The following is an 18212-nucleotide window of genomic DNA, read 5'->3' as shown; positions in this document are numbered from 1 at the left end:
AAACTGTATTTGTGTAATTGGAGTTCTCAAAGGGAGTACAGAAAATGGTGAAAAACTTTCCAAAAGTTCATGAAAGCTATGAACCCACAGATCCAAGAAGCTCAAAGAACCTCAAGCACACAAAATATTAAAGAACACTACACCAAGGCATATATGATTAAATTTCTTCATGAGTGAGAGAGAAAATCTTTTTTTTTTTCATCCCACTTTGCAGCTCGCAGGAAGGATCTTAGTTCCCTGACCATGGTTTCAACCGGAGTGTTGTCACAACAGTGAAAGTACTGAGCTGTAACCACTGGACCACTAGGGAATTCCCTGAGAAAATCTTAAAAGCAACCAGAACAAGGCATGTTACATAAAAGGATGATAGTAAATTTCATATCAGAAATCATGTAAGATGACAGAGGAGCAAAACCTTTAAAGTCTTGAAATTAAAAAATGATTGTCAACCTAGAATTTTGCCCAGTGAAAATATTGTTAAAAAACAATTTTTACTCAGTAAAAATTAAAGATCTTATTGGCTTTATTCAGTGATCCATGAATCGGACAGCATCCCATCTAGTAGAAAGGCATTTCCAGGAACTGTACAAAATGAAAGATTTTTATAGGCAAAAGGGAACAAGAGCAAGGAAATTATGCTAGAAGATTCACTGTGGCAAGGTCACTCCTTTAGGGGATGGCAGGGGTCTATCAGAGAAATTGCCTTACTAGTAGTGATCAGGTAATTCCTGACTGATTGGTTTCAGATTCCATTTTTGGGAAAGCTGAAACTGTAGTTAAGTTTTGTTTGGTGATGTGAGACTTAGCATAAGTGACTCCATTTGTGACCCGTTGTCTTATTTTTAACAATATCAAGAAAGAAAGTGAAATACTTATTCAGATATACAAAACTGAAATAAGGCATTATTAGCTGACTCATACTGTAAGTGTTAAAGGGATTTCTTCAGGCAGAAGGAAAATGATAAGATGGAAATGTAGATTTCTACAAAGGAATAAAGAACACTAGAAATTATTACAATGAGATATACATATATATGATTTTTTCTTATTATTTAAATCCTTAAGATAAAATTGACTTAAAATAATATTAACAATCTAGTGTAGATCAAGCAACCCTAAAATAACAATAGAGAGCAAATGCTGATAAAACCAACAAAGGCACTGAAGTTGTACCCCAGTTAAGTCAGAGGTTCTCAAGAGAGTGGACTTAAAACCAAGGCCCAATTAGAAGTTGCTTGCAAGAAACACACTTTAAATATAAAAACGCAAATAATTTAAAAGTAAAAGAATGGATTTAGCAATGATTTCTTGGATTTGCCACCAAAAAATGCAGGCATCAAATTTTTAAAAATATATAAATTGCACTATGTCAAAATTTAAAACATCTTTGCATTAAAGGACACAATCTTTGCATTAAAGGACACATTAAAAACACAGATTGAAAAGGAATCCTCATGGAAAGGGAGAAATATTTATAAATCTGATAAGGGGTTAATATGCAGAATATATAATGAACTTCTACAACTGAATGATTTAGAAAACCTGATTTAAAATACGGGCAAAGGTAACAAGATGGTGGACTAGGAAGTTACAGACCCTCCTTTCCCCACAGAGACACTGAGTTACACTGAGTTAACAGTAATACACAGACCAGAATACCTCTGTGAAAACTCTAGAGACCAGCGGAGAAGCTACAGCAACTAGGCCCTTATAAAACCAGGAGGGATTCCAGTGAAAGAGTAGGAAAATTCATGCATTTTGGTTACTTGTTCATGTCACTCCCTCTGTGTAGCATAGTACAGAGTAACCTGGAGGAAAACCTCCAAACCAGAGCACCTCCCCCCAGAAGGAATAAAAAAGGAACATATGTCCAACATTCTGACTTGTTTGGGACTGCCAGAGGGACTAGTTTCTGTCTTGTCTCATTCAGAACACTGATGGGGCCAGCACCACGCTTTGGAAGCCACTGAGAGCAGGTTTGGGCTTCTCAGGTGGAGCTAGTGGTAAAGAACCTGCCTGCAAATGCAGGAGACATAAAAGATGTGGGTTCGATCCCTGGACTGGGAAGATCCCCTGGAGGTGGCATGGCAACCCACTTAAGTATTCTTGTGCGGAGAATCACATACACAGGGGAGCCTGGAGGCCAAAGTCCATAGGGTCGCAAAGAGTCAGACAGGAATGCATGAAAATAGATTTGAAAGTCACTGAGAATAAAGACGGAGAAGGCAATGGCACCCCACTCCAGTACTCTTGCCTGGCAAATCCCATGGACGGAGGAACCTGGTAGGCTGCAGTCCATGGGGTCGCTAAGAGTTGGACACGACTGAGCGACTTCACTTTCACGTTTCACTTTCATGCACTGGAGAATGAAATGGCAACCCACTCCAGTGTTCTTGCCTGGAGAATCCAAGGGATGGGAGAGCCTGGTGGGCTGCCGTCTCGGGTCGCACAGAGTCGGACACGACTGAAGTGACAGCAGCAGGAGTATAGAATTAAGAGCATGTTAGGACTGTAGTTCTGCAAGCAGACACCAGGGAGAGCAAGAGATCGGAAAAGGTTTGAGAGGTTTCAGAACTTTGAGCAGCGAAGCTTGGAGAACGTCTTCCCTTGCAAGAAGCTAGTGCTTAAAAGTTGGGAGAAGTGGTTGTTTTTCAAATGCCCAAAGCCCAGCAAAAAAATTACAAGAAACAGAGAAACATGGCCCAATCAACGGAACAAAATAAAACTCTAGGCATCAACCCTAATGAAACACAGATCTATGAGCTGCCTCACACTCATTAGCATGGCTACTATCACAAAACATAAAATAACATGATGATAAGGGCGTGGAGAAATTGGAACCTTTGTGTACTGTTGAAGGGGCTGTAAAATGGTGCAACTGCTATGGAAAATTATACGGATGTTCCTTTAAAAATTAAAAATAGAACTACCATATGATCCAACAGTCCCACTTCTGGGTGTGCACCCCAAAGAATTGAAAGCAGAGTCTTGATATTTGTTCACCCATGTTCATAGGACCATTATCCATAATGGCCAAAAGGTAGAAACAGCCCAAATATTCATCAACATATGAATGGGTTAACAAAATGTGGAATATGCATACAATGGAATATTCAGTTCAGTTCAGTCGCTCAGTCATGTCCGACTCTTTGCGACCCCGTGAATCACAGCATGCCAGGCCTCCCTGTCCATCACCAACTCCTGGAGTTCACTCAGACTTACATCCATCGAGTCGGTGATGCCATCCAGCCATCTCATCCTCTGTCATCCCCTTCTCCTCCTGCCCCTAATCCCTCCCAGCATCAGAGTGTCTTTTGCAATGAGTCAACTCTTCGCATGAGCTGGCCAAAGTACTGGAGTTTCAGCTTTAGCATCATTCCTTTCAAAGAACACCCAGGGCTGATCTCCTTCAGAATGGACTGGTTGGATCTCTTTGCAGTCCAAGACACTCTCAAGAGTCTTCTCCAACACCACAGTTCAAAAGCATCAATTCTTTGGCACTCAGCCTTCTTCACACTTCAACTCTCACATCCATACATAACCACTGGAAAAACCATAGCCTTGACTAGACGGAGCTTTGTTGGCAAAGTAATGTCTCTGCTTTTGAATATGCTATCTAGGTTGGTCATAACTTTCCTTCCAAGGAGTAAGCGTCTTTTAATTTCATGGCTGCAGTCACCATCTGCAGTGATTTTGGAGCCCCCCAAAAATAAAGTCTGACACTGTTTCCCCATCTATTATTATTCAGCCTTAAAAGGGAGGAAATTCTGTCATATGTTACAACATGGATGAACCTTGAGGACACTATGCTAGGTGAAATAAGCCGGCCACATGAAGACAAATACTGTATAATTCCACTTATATGAGGTATCTAAATTCATAGAGACAAAGTAGAATGTTTGTTAACCAGAGGCTGGGAGGAAGGGGAAAAGAAGAGTTGCTGTTTAATGGGTACAAAGTTTCAGATTTGTAAGATTAAAAAGTTTTGGAGATCTGTTTCACAAAAATGTGAATTCACTGAACAGTACTGGACTCTACACTTAAAAATAGTTAAGATGGCAAATTTTATGTTGTGTATATATTTTTTTTGGCCACAAAAAGTATCCTAAAGGAATAATCAGAACTGCGCAAAGGGATTTTAGCACAAGAATGTTCAATGATATTTATAATTTTTAATATCAAGGAAAAATAAGTAACAACCTTAATGCACAATTTGGAATTGATTAAATAAATTTTGATGCATCCATACTCTGGATAGTACATAATGCTATTTAGCTATTAAAAGTCATGTTAAGAACAAAAAAATGATACATGTTAAAGCAAACTAATAGTTATAACAATGAAGTGTGGTGTTTATAACATACATAGAAGAAAAATGTATGATAAATAGCACAAAGATGAAATGGAAGTTAACTGTTGTAAAGTTCCTATACTATACATGAATTGGTATAATATGACTTGAAGGTAGAGAGTGATAAATTAAGGATTTCTACAATGAAACCCTAAAGCAATGTCTAAAAACACACACACAAGAAATAAATGAAGCAATAATAGCTAATAAGTCAATAAAGTAGAATCATTTTAAAAACAATTAATTCCAATGGAAGACAGAAAAACAAGAAAGGGAGAACAATAAACAGATGGGACCAACAGAAAACAAATGGCAAGATAGTAGATTTAAATACAACCAAATTAATAATCACGTAGTATATAAATGGTCTAAACAACTCAAATGGTAGAGGTTGTCAGTATAAAATATATGATAACTACATAATTAAATATATAATAATTTTTTTCTTATTACTGAAATCTCTTTAAAAATAGTTTACTGTTTAAATAAAATAATAACAATGTGTTGAGCAGCTTATGATATATGAATCAGTAAAATGTATGATAACAATACCAGAAAAACCCGCAGGGGAGAAGTTGAACATATGGTTCTGTGGTAAGGTTCATATACAATATGTAAAGTGGTATGATATAACTTAAAGGTAGATAATGATGTTAAAGATATATACTCTAAACCAGTGGTTCTCAATCAGGGGTGATTTTGACCCCTGGAAGACATTTTGGAATGTCTGGAGACATTTTTGGTTTCCGCAACTGAAGAGGGTACTACTGATGTACACTGGGTAGAGGCCAGCGATGCTGCCAAACATTCCAAATGCACAGGATGGTCCCTGAAATGAAGAATTACGTGGACCAAAAATTCAACAATTTTGAGATTGAGAAAACCTGCTATAAACTCTAAAGCAACCATTGAAATAGAATCTTTCTTGCAGAAATTGACAGGCAGGTCAAAAAATTTACATGGAAATTAAAGGTATGCAGAAAAGCTAAAAAAAAAAAAATTTTTTTAAAGAAGAACAAAGTTGGAAGACTCACACTTCCTGAGTTCACAACTTGCTCCAAAGATTTTGGCAAATCTTGTATTTGATAAAGGTGTATAAATAACCCTAACAAATGGAGAGTAGAAAGACAACCAAACTAAAAATGAGCACAGGATCTAAATAGACACCTCTCCAAAGAAAATATACAAATGGCCAATGAGCAGAAGAAAAAAAATGCTCTCTGTCCTTAGTCATCAGGGAAATGCAAAATACAAATCAAAACCACGATAAGGGGACTTCTCTGGTGGTTCAGTGGCTAAGACTTCGAGCTCCTAATGCAGGGGGCCTGGGTTCGATTCCTGGTAAGGAATCTAGATCCCACATTCTGCAACTAAGACCCAGAGCAGCTGAAGAAATATATATTTTAAAAAAACATGATAAGATGCCACTGCACTCCCAGTGGGATGGCTATAATAAGAAAAAAATAATAAAAGTGTTGGCAAGGATATAAAGAAGTTGGAACCCTCATACTTTGCTGGTGGGACTGTAAAATGGTGCAACTGCTTTGGAAAACAGTCTGACAGTTCCTCAAAAAGTTAAACATAAAATTACCATATGACCCAGAAATTTCTCTTCCTCTATATATAGATGGATAAATGGATAGATAGATAGATAGATAAGTGATATGTGGATAGATATTCTCATCCCTATTAAAAGACGCTCTCCATTCCCCTTCCTTCCAGCCCTTGGCAACCACAGATGTATTGTATCTTTATGGATTTGCCTATTCTGGATACATCATATAAAGGGAATCAAGCATGTGACCTTTTGTTTGGCTCTTTTAGCATAATGTTTTGAGATTCATCCATGCTGTGGCATGGATCAGTATTTCATTCCTTTTATGCCTGAATAATATTCCACTGTATAGATACGTTATATTTTGTTTATCCATTCATTAGTTGGTGGACATTGGGGTTATTTCCATTATATATTATTCCAACAATATTATGTAGTTTTCAGTGTGTAAGTCTTACACTTGTTTTGTTAATCTGTTCCTAAATATTTTATTCTTTTTTATTCTATTATAAATGGAATTGTTATGTCAATTTCATTTTTAAATTGTTCATCACTAGTGCAGAGAAAGACAATCAATTTTTTTGTGCTGATATTTTATCTCACAATCCTAGTGAACTTATTCTCTAGCTGTCATAGTCTTTTAATAGATTCCTTGGATTTTCTATATACAAGATGATGTCATCAGTCAGAGGATTGGAGGGGAGGGAAAGGATATTACCCTCATCCTGCATCTTACTTGTGAACAAATTTGTTCTGATGCAAGTCAAATACTTTTATGATTCAAGTTATTAATAACTATTTTATGAAGATTGTATCAGTCTATTCTGAGAAGAAAATGTTTTATGGAAGCCAGACTTTGAATGCAGATTTAAATTATGGAATTCTCTTTGGTAAAGACAAAGTAGAATAAATCAAGACGGTTTCTTTCTCTTTCCACCTTGCTTTTTTTCCAAGCCAAAGGTGTTGACAAAATGCCAGAGTAGAGTGAAAGGACTGTCTTTGGAGACCTTAATGTTAAAATTTTGAAAAGATTTTAGTTTGAAAGTACAAGAACAACCATAAGTAGATGTAGGATTTGACAGGACACTGACAAAATGCAGTGGACAGCTATTCTATCTTCCACTCATTCACCTTTCTTTGGTAAAATCACTTCAGTTTTCCTCAGGAGGATCACCTCTCCCTGACTTTCATTCCAGGCAAGCTGAGTGGTATTGACATCATCCCAAGCTCCAGGGCTGGGCATGTGACTCAAACCTGGCCAACTAAAGAAGTTTCTCCTTGTGGCCACAGAGGTAGGTTCAGGGATGGACACAGAATCCAATTCAAGCCAATGAGAGACTCAGAATTTTTATTTGAACTATCAGGGAAGAGAACCTACCTTTTCAAAGGGAAAGTGAAAGTGATAAGTTGCTCAGTTGTGCCAGACTCTTTGCGACCCCATGGACTGTATAGCCCGCCAAGCTCCTCTGTCCATGGGATTCCCCAGGCAAGAACACTGGAGTGGGTAGCCATGCCCTTCTCCAGGGGATCTTCCCTGCCCAGGGATCGAACTTGGGTCTCCCAAATTGTGGGCAGATTCTTCACCGTTTGAGCCACCAGGGAAGCCTTTCGAAGGAAAATTAGCCTTTGAGAACATAGGCCTGATAGTGCTGGCAGCCATTGTACATATCTTGATTTGTGGAGCCTGAAAATGAAGCCAACGTGATGGAAAGCAGTATAGAGAGATGGAGAAAGACTGGTTCTTAATGACATAGAGTTCCAAGACTTGGCTATGCCTCAAACCAAAGTAACCAGAACCTGGGCTTTTAGTTATATGATTCAGTAAATTTCTTTTTATCCTCAAGTCTATTTGAGATCGTTTTTATTCATTTGTTTTGTGACTTACAAGCAAAAGAGTTTTAAATGACATACTAAAGGATACCAGATTAGGAAAGTATGAAGGAGGAAATTGGAAAAGGGAATGAATATTAAAGAACAGAGAAAAGAGTTTCTATCATGGGAAAGCCTACTGCCTCTGACCCCAAAGCTGTGGAGCAGAGTATGCATGAAGACAAAATGCCCTGGTCACTGGAGTCGGTTCAGTAGATGGTTCTAGCACTCTACCAGACTCCCAGGAGTCTGTGCTCAGAATCTCAAAATCTTGGTGTCTGCACTAGATGTTTTGTGTTTGACGCTCCAAAAGTAGTCCCCCCTCCCCTTTCCACCCTGCCTTCTTCCTTGGGAGACTGACCTGTATGGACCACACCAGAGGGCTTACTTGCCCTCTGATTTTGGTTGGGTTTGGGCAATGAGAATTACCAGCAGGAGATCAGAAGGAGGGAGGAAGATTAAGTCAAGGTATTTATTCTCCTGTTTCCCTACCTACTAGGTCACCTTGAGATAGCTTAGTTCTCCAGCAAGGTCACCACTTCTCTCAAGGTGGTCAGCTGTACCCTACTCAGTCCTTCTGGGTTTTGGAAACCACTTCCTAACCCCATCCCTTAGGGCCTAGGGAAGGTTAAGAGTTTAGCTTGAACTAGCCTGGGTTATTGTGCTATTCTTTATGGTTCCCTACATTGACACATTTATAATTAATCTCTTTGTAAATAAATCCTCTACCAATTATTCTATTTTGTCAACATGCTGTCTATTTCTTATTGGAATCCTAACTGATGCTACAGCTAATCAGGGGCCTGCAGAGAAGTATATCTTGAATACAGGGCTGTCAGATTGAGAGCCTACCACATCCTTCTTAAAGCTTTTCGATCCCTCTATCAGCTTTTCTTCTTTCCTAGCCTACAACTAAAGAACTGTGTGAAGTAGGCAGGGCTGTTCTGCATTTCAACTCCATTTTCCTTGCCCTTTGCCTCCATCTATCCTAGCCCCCCTCAAACCCCTCAGTACATACACAGACACCCAAAATTATTTTCTACCTGGATAAAATCACACTGTAAATCACACTTCTGCATGATTTGGTTAAACTGCTTTATCATGTTTGAAGTTAGTAAGGAAACAGGACTCTAACACAGAACCTAGATGGGGGAAATACATTGGGATCATAGACCGCCCCCCAGTCAAACCATATCTGCCTAGTAGACCTTAGCCCAGGGCAGCTTGCAAAGAAAGAAGGGGTTCCTACTGCAGCCTAGCCTCTGACTCAAACAAGGGAATGGAAATATTTCTGTCTTTAGCTGCAATCACCACTAGAGATTTGCTCTGGGAGACAGTCTGTGGTCAGATGTGCCCTGAAGTCACTTAACTTGCAGTTTCTCTTTGAATTTCTGTTCCTTTTCCCTGCCTCAAAGTTTCTCGTCGCGTTCTTCTCCTGTGCAAACAAACAGAATAATTTATACCAGAAACTCAACCTTGATGAAGAAAGGCAGTTTACTCTGACAAAATAGTCTTCCAAGAAACTGGAGCATGAATGTTGCAAAAGGAAAAACGCTTAGAAATGGAACAACTTTTAGTTTCATTCTCCTGTGGCCGAATCCCAAGAGTCAGGAAAAAAAGGTGGGAAGGGGAAGAAAAAACAGTTTTAAACTAATAGGCTGTCAGTTGTCAAGTTTTCCACCCACATGTCTGCCCAATATTCCTGTGGGGAAATCAGTGGTACAGTTTAGAAAGAGGAAATCATACACTCCTTTTTTATTTTAATTTATTGCTGTCAACATCTCCCCAAGACAATATTAATGTTTTCTACATGAAGATTCCCAGCAAACAAATGCCTAAGAAAGGTAACGTTAGAATAATAATTTCAAGGGCTAAGAAGTAAAAAATCCTAAGTCTAGCATGGACAAAAATCATGAAGGCATTTGGAAGTAGTATTTCTCATTGACAATCAAGTAAAACCAAGCACAGTGCAACAGATGGTGTACAAATCAAATCCTGATACAGCACCATTTAGGGGACTATTTAAATTAGTCCACTGGAAGTTTCTTCAATTGTTAGAATCCAGTTGTAATAAATATAATATCCAGTTCTGTATAATAAAGCTATTTTTAAATGTCCTGGCTGACATCCCCAAGTATCCTCCTTCTATTCAATATTGCTTTCAAACTGTGGAAATGATGGATTCCGTTGAATGAGAAATACTGTATGACAAAAGATTCATAATTCCTTGTCTGTTTAATAGTCAACGTATTTAACAGGATAATGTATTATGTATAATATATAGCACCAGTTGAATTCCTGTGAAATGTTAACTATTCTAACTCAAATTTGACATATGTTTTAAAATGTCTGGGATATCTATCATTCATTGATTTTTTAAAAGATGGTACTTCCTGGTAAGCAGCAGCTCAGAGTAGAAAGAGCACTGGACCTGGAGTCAGATGCAATGCTGGTTGTTTGCACTAAACGCTCTCTAAGTTCCTTTCCAGATCTACTGTTCTATTATCTGTTACTACTAAATCTTGAGACTTTGATCATTTGAGCTCATTGTTAGGTTTTCAAGTTGTTATCTTCAAGTTGGTTTCTTTTTAAAGGTTAGTTTTGAAAGTCGAATTTGGTAAGGAAAGGAGTTGAGGGGAGACAGTTTCGTTGTTTTTTGTGTTTTCCACAGGTCTGCTGTTGCATGTCTTTGAATCACTTGTTAATAGCAGTCAGCCCCCCTTTACTGTCACTAAGAGTTGGAAAGGTGTGTGGGAAGGAGATTCCAAAGAGCAGCAGCAGTCCTTTCTGCCATAAGCCAAGAGAGAAGCAGTACCTGAGAGACCAGATTGTTGTGATATGTTTACATAAGTGGCTCAAATTCCCATGATTAAATACCGTGGACTTTCTTAAGAGAGTTCACTTAAGCAAATGTTGCTTTTGTTCTCAGATTTCCTTCTTCGCCAACCCACTTATATTTACAGCTCCACATCAGTGTCTGACAAGTAGAAATCACAAGCCTAAAATGTCCAGAATTGATCTCAACATCTTCCTCTCCATTCCTGCTTCACTCATGTATTCCCAGTCTTAATCGACAGTATCACCATCCCAGGGGTTCTTGCCAAGCTCAGAACCTTAGTGTCATTCTTGATTCCTTCTCCCTCACTGCCCATTCCCCAGTCTTGTCCCTCTGCAATGCACCCTTCACAATGTGGCTGCCAAAGTGCTCTTTCTGAAAAGTAAGTATGATCACAAAGCTTCCCTGCATAAAATGGTTTTGTTTGTTGTTGTTTAGTCACTCAGTCGTGTCTGACTCTTTGTGACCCCATGGACTGTAGCCCGCCAGGCTCCTCTGTCCATGGAATTTTTCAGGCAAGAATACTGGAGTGGGTTGCCATTTCCTTCTCCAGGGGATCTTCCCCACCCAGGGATTGAACCCGTGTCTCCTACGTGTCTTCTGCTTAGCAGGTGGATTCTTTACTACTGAGCCACCTGGGAAGCCCATAACATGCTTTAATGACTCCTTTTCTCCTACTGGACGAAACTCGAAGGCCTCTTTGAGTACCTGTATGCCTTTCTAGCCCAGTCCACTGCCCCTCCCTGCCGTTGCTCTGAGCCCTTTACATTCAAGTTACATGAGCTGCTCACAGTTACCCAAACACAGTTGCATGTGAAACTTCCTCTGCTACTTTCTCAGCTTGAGTTATTTTTCCTCGTGTTCCCATAGCATTCCCACATACGAATATTAAAACTCTTGTCACACTATATTGTAGTTACTTCTTTACTTGTTTGTTTTCACTACCAAACTGTCAGTTCCCTGTTTTGGGAGAAGGTAAACATTGTAGAGGAGATTCCGACTCTGGATATTTCCAGGTGGCCTTTAAGCTTGCTTTGGACCCTGAGACACTATACTCTTCTCTGACACTCTCTTTTTCTCCTGGTCCCAGCCCTCCCCCTAGTAGAGACAAGCAGCGGAATGGTCATATGGCCAAAGATAAGACAAAGCAGCCTGGCTGATCCACAACCTGGATAAACATCTGCCTCGTACCATTTTTTTTAAGAAAATGAAAAGCTGGCTAATGGGACTTGAATATAGGGTGGCCTGGCAGGAGATTTCTGTCTTACCATGTATCAGTCAGGAGACCCTGACTTCAATCCCCAAAGGTGTAGCAGAGGGTGTGAGGGTGGTCAACACATCCATCCCTGAGGTCTCAAAAGAACATCACACTACTGTCAGACAAATAGCCCAAGAAGAATTCGGTGGTGGAGATCATCCTTGCCTTTTCCTTTGCCTGAAGCTGAGACAACCTTTCTGCAGGAACATTTGCCTTTGGATGACTACACCATAAAGCAAGGAATCTAATAACAGTCACATCCATGTGGTAGGTGTTCTCCCCAGTTGCACTGGGCCTCACCTCCCCAAAGAAGTCATAGGGAAGGTCTATGTTCTGCTCTATCCCAGAACAGCATCCAGTTATCAGTGACTTCTGTTCCAGTTGGAGATAACCCAGTTGGTGAAGCAGTATTTAGTTGCCCAGGAAAGCCTATTTCACAAGCAGCCTTGGATACAGACTCCCTGGGCATGATGGCCCTAGGTGTATTCTGGATTGGTCTGCTTGGTGATTCTCAGGGCAGGACCTTGCCAGGCAGGTTAACAAAAAGGGTTAGTTATCAGCCTGGTTGGGAGGAATCTCACCTCTAAAAACAACACATTTTTAGAAAATATGATGAATTTATAATCATTACAGAAATTGTCCTTCATGGCTACTGTGAATTTTATCAGATACTATGTTTACACTACAATGAGACTTCTAGCAGCAAGTATGGGTTTTGGTTTTAAGTGGGGGAAAAGGAAACAAATATAATCTATTTGTCATCAGGAGAGACTACCTTTAAAAATCAAATAGTTCCCACAATGCCATTTTGTACATATGTCAAAGGCAAGGAAAAATGGTCTACTGTCTCAGGTGTCCATCTGGCTGTGTCCTGATTGAAGAAGAGAATTCAGGTGCTACCAGGGTAACATGAAATAAAACAGAAACAGAACTGGTGGGAGTGGCCCCCCGAAGTTCTTAGGTTTCTATGTTTAGAGTAAAGATTACCCTACCCACAAAACGATCATTGATGACGTCATTTATGATGCCTTTGCCCTTCAGTTGGCACTGCACAGGCACCGCTTGGTTCTTCACTACATCTGTAAAGTGCATTGCCACCAGCGGGGAGGTGTAGTTAACCTGTAGGTGGAAGAACAATGAATTCTAAGTGGGAGGAGGGGCGGGGTTGTGGGGAAGGATAGCAGGATGGATGTGATTGGATGCTCAGTGCAGGATGGAATAACCTCCACAAAGGGAACTGTGTAAATCCCATGATGCCAAGTCACAGGTGGCTGAAGCAACTGAGATGCTCTCTCTGCCCTGGGACTTGGGGGAAATTACACGTTTCTCTCATAAGTCAATGTCAGTTGTCTGACTGTCCTCTGGGGAGAAGCAGTTCTAACTCAGCATGATATGGTTTTCTGGGTATCAGACCATGAATCAAACCAGAACTAGTATTTATTAAGTCTCCATGCTGGTGTTGAAGCCTTCACTGCCCCAAGACGCCAAGCAGGAGAAAAAGGAACCTGATTATTTGGGCATCATTGAGTGCAATGGTTAAGTGATTAGTCTGCTCCTGGCTCTGCCACTAATTGGCTGTATGACCTTGGGCAAGTCACTTCCTCTCTCTGAACCCTCATTTTTCTATCTGTAAACTGAAGGAGTGAGGCCACACCATGTTTGAGATTCCTTCAGATTTGGCAAGGAGTGGTTGGGATAGGAACTGGTGGAGTGAACTCCGGGTCTGGGCCAGCAGCTGTTCACCCCATTGTTATTACTACCTGCTGCTCCCTGATTCTCATTGATCCCAGTCAGCCCTGCCTCTGAGCCCTTTCTGACAGCAAAGACTAAAGGGGAGTACGGACTTACATGAGTCAGTTTGCCATAGTAAGGGTAGTAGCGGAGGTCAAAAGAAGCCGACTCTGGGTAGTAATTGATGGATCGGATGTCGTTTTCATCACCTCTCTGTAAGTAGAAGCAAGTATGTATCAGGTGGTGGGTCCCTGAGTTGGAGCCTGAGCTAAAGGGGCCTGAGGCCCAGGTAGAAACACTGTGTGTCCATCTCAGAAAGATCAGGAAAGCAGAGTGAGGCATAGCTCAGGCCAGACTTATTGCCAGAGGAGTGTTTCCAGGGAGAGACTGGGCTTTGGCTTTGCAGTTCAAAGAATTCTGAATAGAAGGCCCAGACATGGAAGGCTGAAGGTTCTCACTGTAGCTCTGTGCTGGCTCCTAGGAGACTCAGGCGGAAGGGCTCCGAGGGGCTCTAAAGGGCTTGCAGTACCTCGTGTTGCTCTGGCAAGAGGGCCTACCATGCCAGTCCCTCTGCAAAGAATCATACTGGACCTGGCACCCAGCCTTGGACTCTGGAGCCGAGGCAGGTGTAAATTAGAACATGCTCTGTAAATCCCACTCTACAACACCATGCACGTGGTGTGCTCGATTCTGATGGAGGTCAAACCAGGTGCACAGGGACACAGCCTGGACGTGGCTCACCTAAACGCGTGTCTCTGACCACATTCTCTGAGGGGCTTCATTACAGGGGGTGGGGTCAGGAGGATAAGCAAAGGGGGAATGACTAAATAAACAAGTCCACCCTCATTTAACTTCTATGTAGAGTACATCATGTGAAATTCTGGGCTGGATAAAGCACAAGCTGGAATCAAGGTTGCCGGGAGAAATATCAATAACCTCAGATATTCAGATGACACCACCCATATGGCAGAAAGCGAACAAGAACTAAAGAGCCTCTTGATGAAAGTGAAAGAGGTGAGTGAACAAGTTGTCTTAAAACTCAACATTCAGAAAACTAAGATCATGGCATCCGGTCTCATCACTTCATGGTAAATAGATGGGGAAACAATGGAAATAGTGAGAGACTTTATTTTCTTAGGCTCCGAAATCACTGCAGATGGTGACTGCAGCCATGAAATTAAAAGATGCTTGCTCCTTGGAAGAAAACCTATGACCGACCTAGATAGCATATTAAAAAGCAGAGACATTACTTTGCCAACAAAGGTCCGTCTGGTCAAAGCTATGGTTTTTCTAGTAGTCATGTACAGATGTTGAGAGTTGGACCATGAAGAAAGCTGAGCACCGAAGAACTGATGCTTTTGAATTGTGGTGTTAGGAGACTCTTGAGAGTCCCTTGGACTGCAAGGAGATCCAACCAGTCCATCCTAAAGGAAATCAGTCCTGAATATTCATTGGAAGGATTGATGCTGAAGCTGAAACTCCAATACTTTGGCCAACTGATGTGAAGAACTGACTCTGGAAATGACCCTGATGCTGGGAAAGATTGAAAGCAGGAGAAGGGGACGACAGAGGATGAGATGGTTGGATGGCATCACCAACTTGATGGACATGAGTTTGAGTAAGCTCCAGGAGTTGGTGATGGACAGGGAGGCCTGGCATGTTTCACATGGGGTCACAGAGAGTCAGACACGACTGAGCAAGTGAACTGAACTGACCCTCATCATAGTATGTCAGGCAGGGCTTTCTGCCCATGCGTTAGGTTTGCCCTAGATAGCTGAGGTCTGGAGGTAAGAGACAAATAGTGAATCACTACTAGCAAATCACTCACTCGGGTCGTGTGATTACTTCTATCAATATACTATAATGGCTTATTATAAACTGAACTCTCCTTAATTTATTCTAGTAATTACTTCATCCTGCTTGACTTCCACAAGTGGGTGTGGATTTGACCAGTATTGATTATTATAGAATGTATAATGACTCAATTTTTTTTTAAAAGACAGTTCTCAGCAAGGTTCGATGTAAGCTGAAAAATGAATGACTTCCACTAGGGAACTCTCAGTTCATTTCAGTCATCAGTCATGTCTGATTCTTTGTGACCCCATGGACTGCAGCACACCAGGCTTCCCTGTCCATCACCAACTCCCAGAGCTTGCTCAAACTCATAGCCATCAAGTTGGTGATACCATCCAACCATCTCATCCTCTGTTGTCCGCTTCTCCTCCCACCTTCAATCTTTCCCAGCATCAGGGTCTTTTCCAGTGAGTCAGTTCTTCCTATCAGGTGGCCAAAGTATTAGAGTTTCAGCTTCAGCATCATTCCTTCCAATGAATATTCAGGACTGATTTCCCTTAGGATTGACTGGTTCAATCTCCTTAGGGAACTCTATGCTATGCTATGCTATGCTAAGTCACTTCAGTCGTGTCCGACTCTGTGCGACCCCATGGACTACAGCCCACCAGGCTCCTCCGTCCATGGGATTTTCCAGGCAAGAGTACTGGAGTGGGGTGCCATTGCCTTCTCCGAGGGAACTCTAAGCAGGACTCAATCCAATTACTATGCTAGTTTAAGACTGAGTTCATCTTCATGGTTTATTTATGTATTCTAAAAAGTAATGAAATTTATTTTTGGTGAATGGTGTGTGGAATCAATTCCACCGTTTGTAGTCACACCTCTCATGTGTGTATGTTTATACATGTTCACATATATGTGAACAGAATGAATGTCCTTCCTACCTTGGTCACTGGGCAAGCACGGCCTGATCTTTCAAAGCTCATCTTCAGTGTCATCACCTCCCATGTGGAACTAACCTTTCCTTCCTTTATGTCTCCACTGCATCTGTATTACTTGACTGCCTTGATTTCAGAGACAGATTCATATTTATCTTGGCACTCCCAGCACCCAGCAGAGTACCTGGTATTTAATAAGTGATTCATACATTCTTGTTGAATGTGAACTGCTGCTGCTAAGTCGCTTCAGTTGTGTCCGACTCTGTGCGACCCCATAGATGGCAGCCCACCAGGCTCCCCCGTCCCTGTGATTCTCCAGGCAAGAACACTGGAGTGGGCTGCCATTTCCTTCTCCAACGCATGAAAGTGAGAAGTGAAAGTGAAGTCGCTCAGTCGTGTCCGACTCTTAGCGACCCCATGGACTGCAGCCTACCAGGCTCCTCAGTCCATGGGATTTTCCAGGCAAGAGTACTGGAGTGGGGTGTCGTTGCCTTCTCCATGAACGTGAACTACTGCTGAATAAATGCCACCTTTTGTTGCTTTCTGATCTGCCACCATCAAGACTGCAGTTTTGAGTGGCATTTCTGCTACTGAGAATGGGATTCCCTGGTTTCACTTATTTGTAAGACAGCTGTCCAGGACTGGGGGTACAGTGGCTGTTAGCAAACAGGAGGCAGCTACTGCCAGTTTAAGAAGCAAACCCAAGATCTAGGGCTTTTTCCTACAAGGGAGCTAATTGGCACAGATGAGATAGGAGTTAATGGCCCCTTGAAGGACAGTTAGTTAGCATATTAATGGAGTTCTGTTTATGCTTCCTTTGTAGTCATTTGTTATTGCGACACCCAGTGCCACTGGTCATTGCTGCAAAAAGTGAAATTCAGTTTTAAAACCAGGGACTAATGACTCTAATGAAAGCCGCTTGTTTAGTTCAAAGAAACAAGTAATTAGAGCTAAAAGCAAAAGTGTAAACAGAATCCCAATTAATGACTTGGCACATTGTTGTTCCCAGCTGTGGCCCTTAGCTGAGGTTCAGTCCTTGGCTTTCACAGGTATAAATCAGCACACACACACACACACACACACACACACACGAATACACATGAATGGAATGCTTTCTGGAAACAGGGAGGACTGAAGGTATAAATGGAGGCGTAGTTATGAAAAGATTAACCCTTTCCCTGACCCTTAGCCAACCGTCCATGGTAAAGCCCTTGGAAGAGATGACCCATCTTTTTGCACGAAACAGGTGTGCTAACAGTACTTATTCAAAAGGGCACTTTACCTGAACTTTGCAGGAAACCTTCACAGGGTCTCCACGCTCAGGACGAAAGCCAACAATCTAGCAAAAGAAAAAAAATTAACAGGTTTGACAGTAAAAAAGTAGGGCTTTTCTAAATCCCCCTAGAGTCATCACTTCTTTAGGCACAACCTTGATCTATTTGTCCTCTCAGAAATGTTACAGAAAGTAGAAGATGCAAAATATCTTCAAAGCTACACAGCTCAGCTTACTCCTTGTTTTATTTGTGGCTGATATTCATACAATGGTAACCGCAGCAAGATTATCTTGAAGGTGTAAAGAATGTACTGGTGTCAAGAGGAGAGCATGCCTAATAAGGCTCTGCCACCCCAAGGCATGGCAGGAGAGGAGGAAAATGCATTTCTTGTAATATAAGAATTGCCCCCCACACCACCTTCATGTCAGTCTCCTGTGCCAAACAGCTCAAGATCTCATTCCTGATACAGGCATCCAAGGGCAGGTTCAGGGGTGCTGGAGAAGAATCCAAATAGAAAGTGTTCAGGGAGAAAAGGAATTATTACTTGGTAGGTTTATCCAGTTGTTTGTATTACTGATGCTCTTGGTAAAAATGGCCAAGCTTAACAGT

The 18212-nt window shown here is 41.3% G+C and overlaps 1 protein-coding gene across 8 annotated transcripts in view; it reads right to left on the bottom strand.

Moving 5' to 3' along the window:
* Positions 1-18212, bottom strand: part of ATP1B4 (ATPase Na+/K+ transporting family member beta 4) — a 39475-nt gene that overhangs the window by 9020 nt on the left and 12243 nt on the right. For 4 of the 8 annotated variants that reach the window (XM_070783649.1, XM_070783651.1, XM_070783652.1 and 1 more), the window contains 3 exons: positions 17612-17668; positions 13718-13813; positions 12862-12988 (listed from right to left, as the gene is read on the bottom strand). In XM_070783649.1, coding sequence (XP_070639750.1) covers positions 12862-12988; positions 13718-13813; positions 17612-17668 — 280 coding nt within the window. Of the gene's footprint in view, positions 1-7239; positions 9211-9523; positions 12989-13717; positions 13814-17611; positions 17669-18212 lie in introns of those variants that run through there. The other 4 variants (XM_019955740.2, XM_019955743.2, XM_070783653.1 and 1 more) reach the window with 3 other exon arrangements.

The sequence above is a fragment of the Bos indicus genome, chromosome X, assembly GCF_029378745.1.
Source record: "Bos indicus isolate NIAB-ARS_2022 breed Sahiwal x Tharparkar chromosome X, NIAB-ARS_B.indTharparkar_mat_pri_1.0, whole genome shotgun sequence".
Lineage (NCBI taxonomy): Eukaryota > Metazoa > Chordata > Mammalia > Artiodactyla > Bovidae > Bos > Bos indicus.
This window is presented reverse-complemented; position numbering and strand designations above follow the sequence as displayed.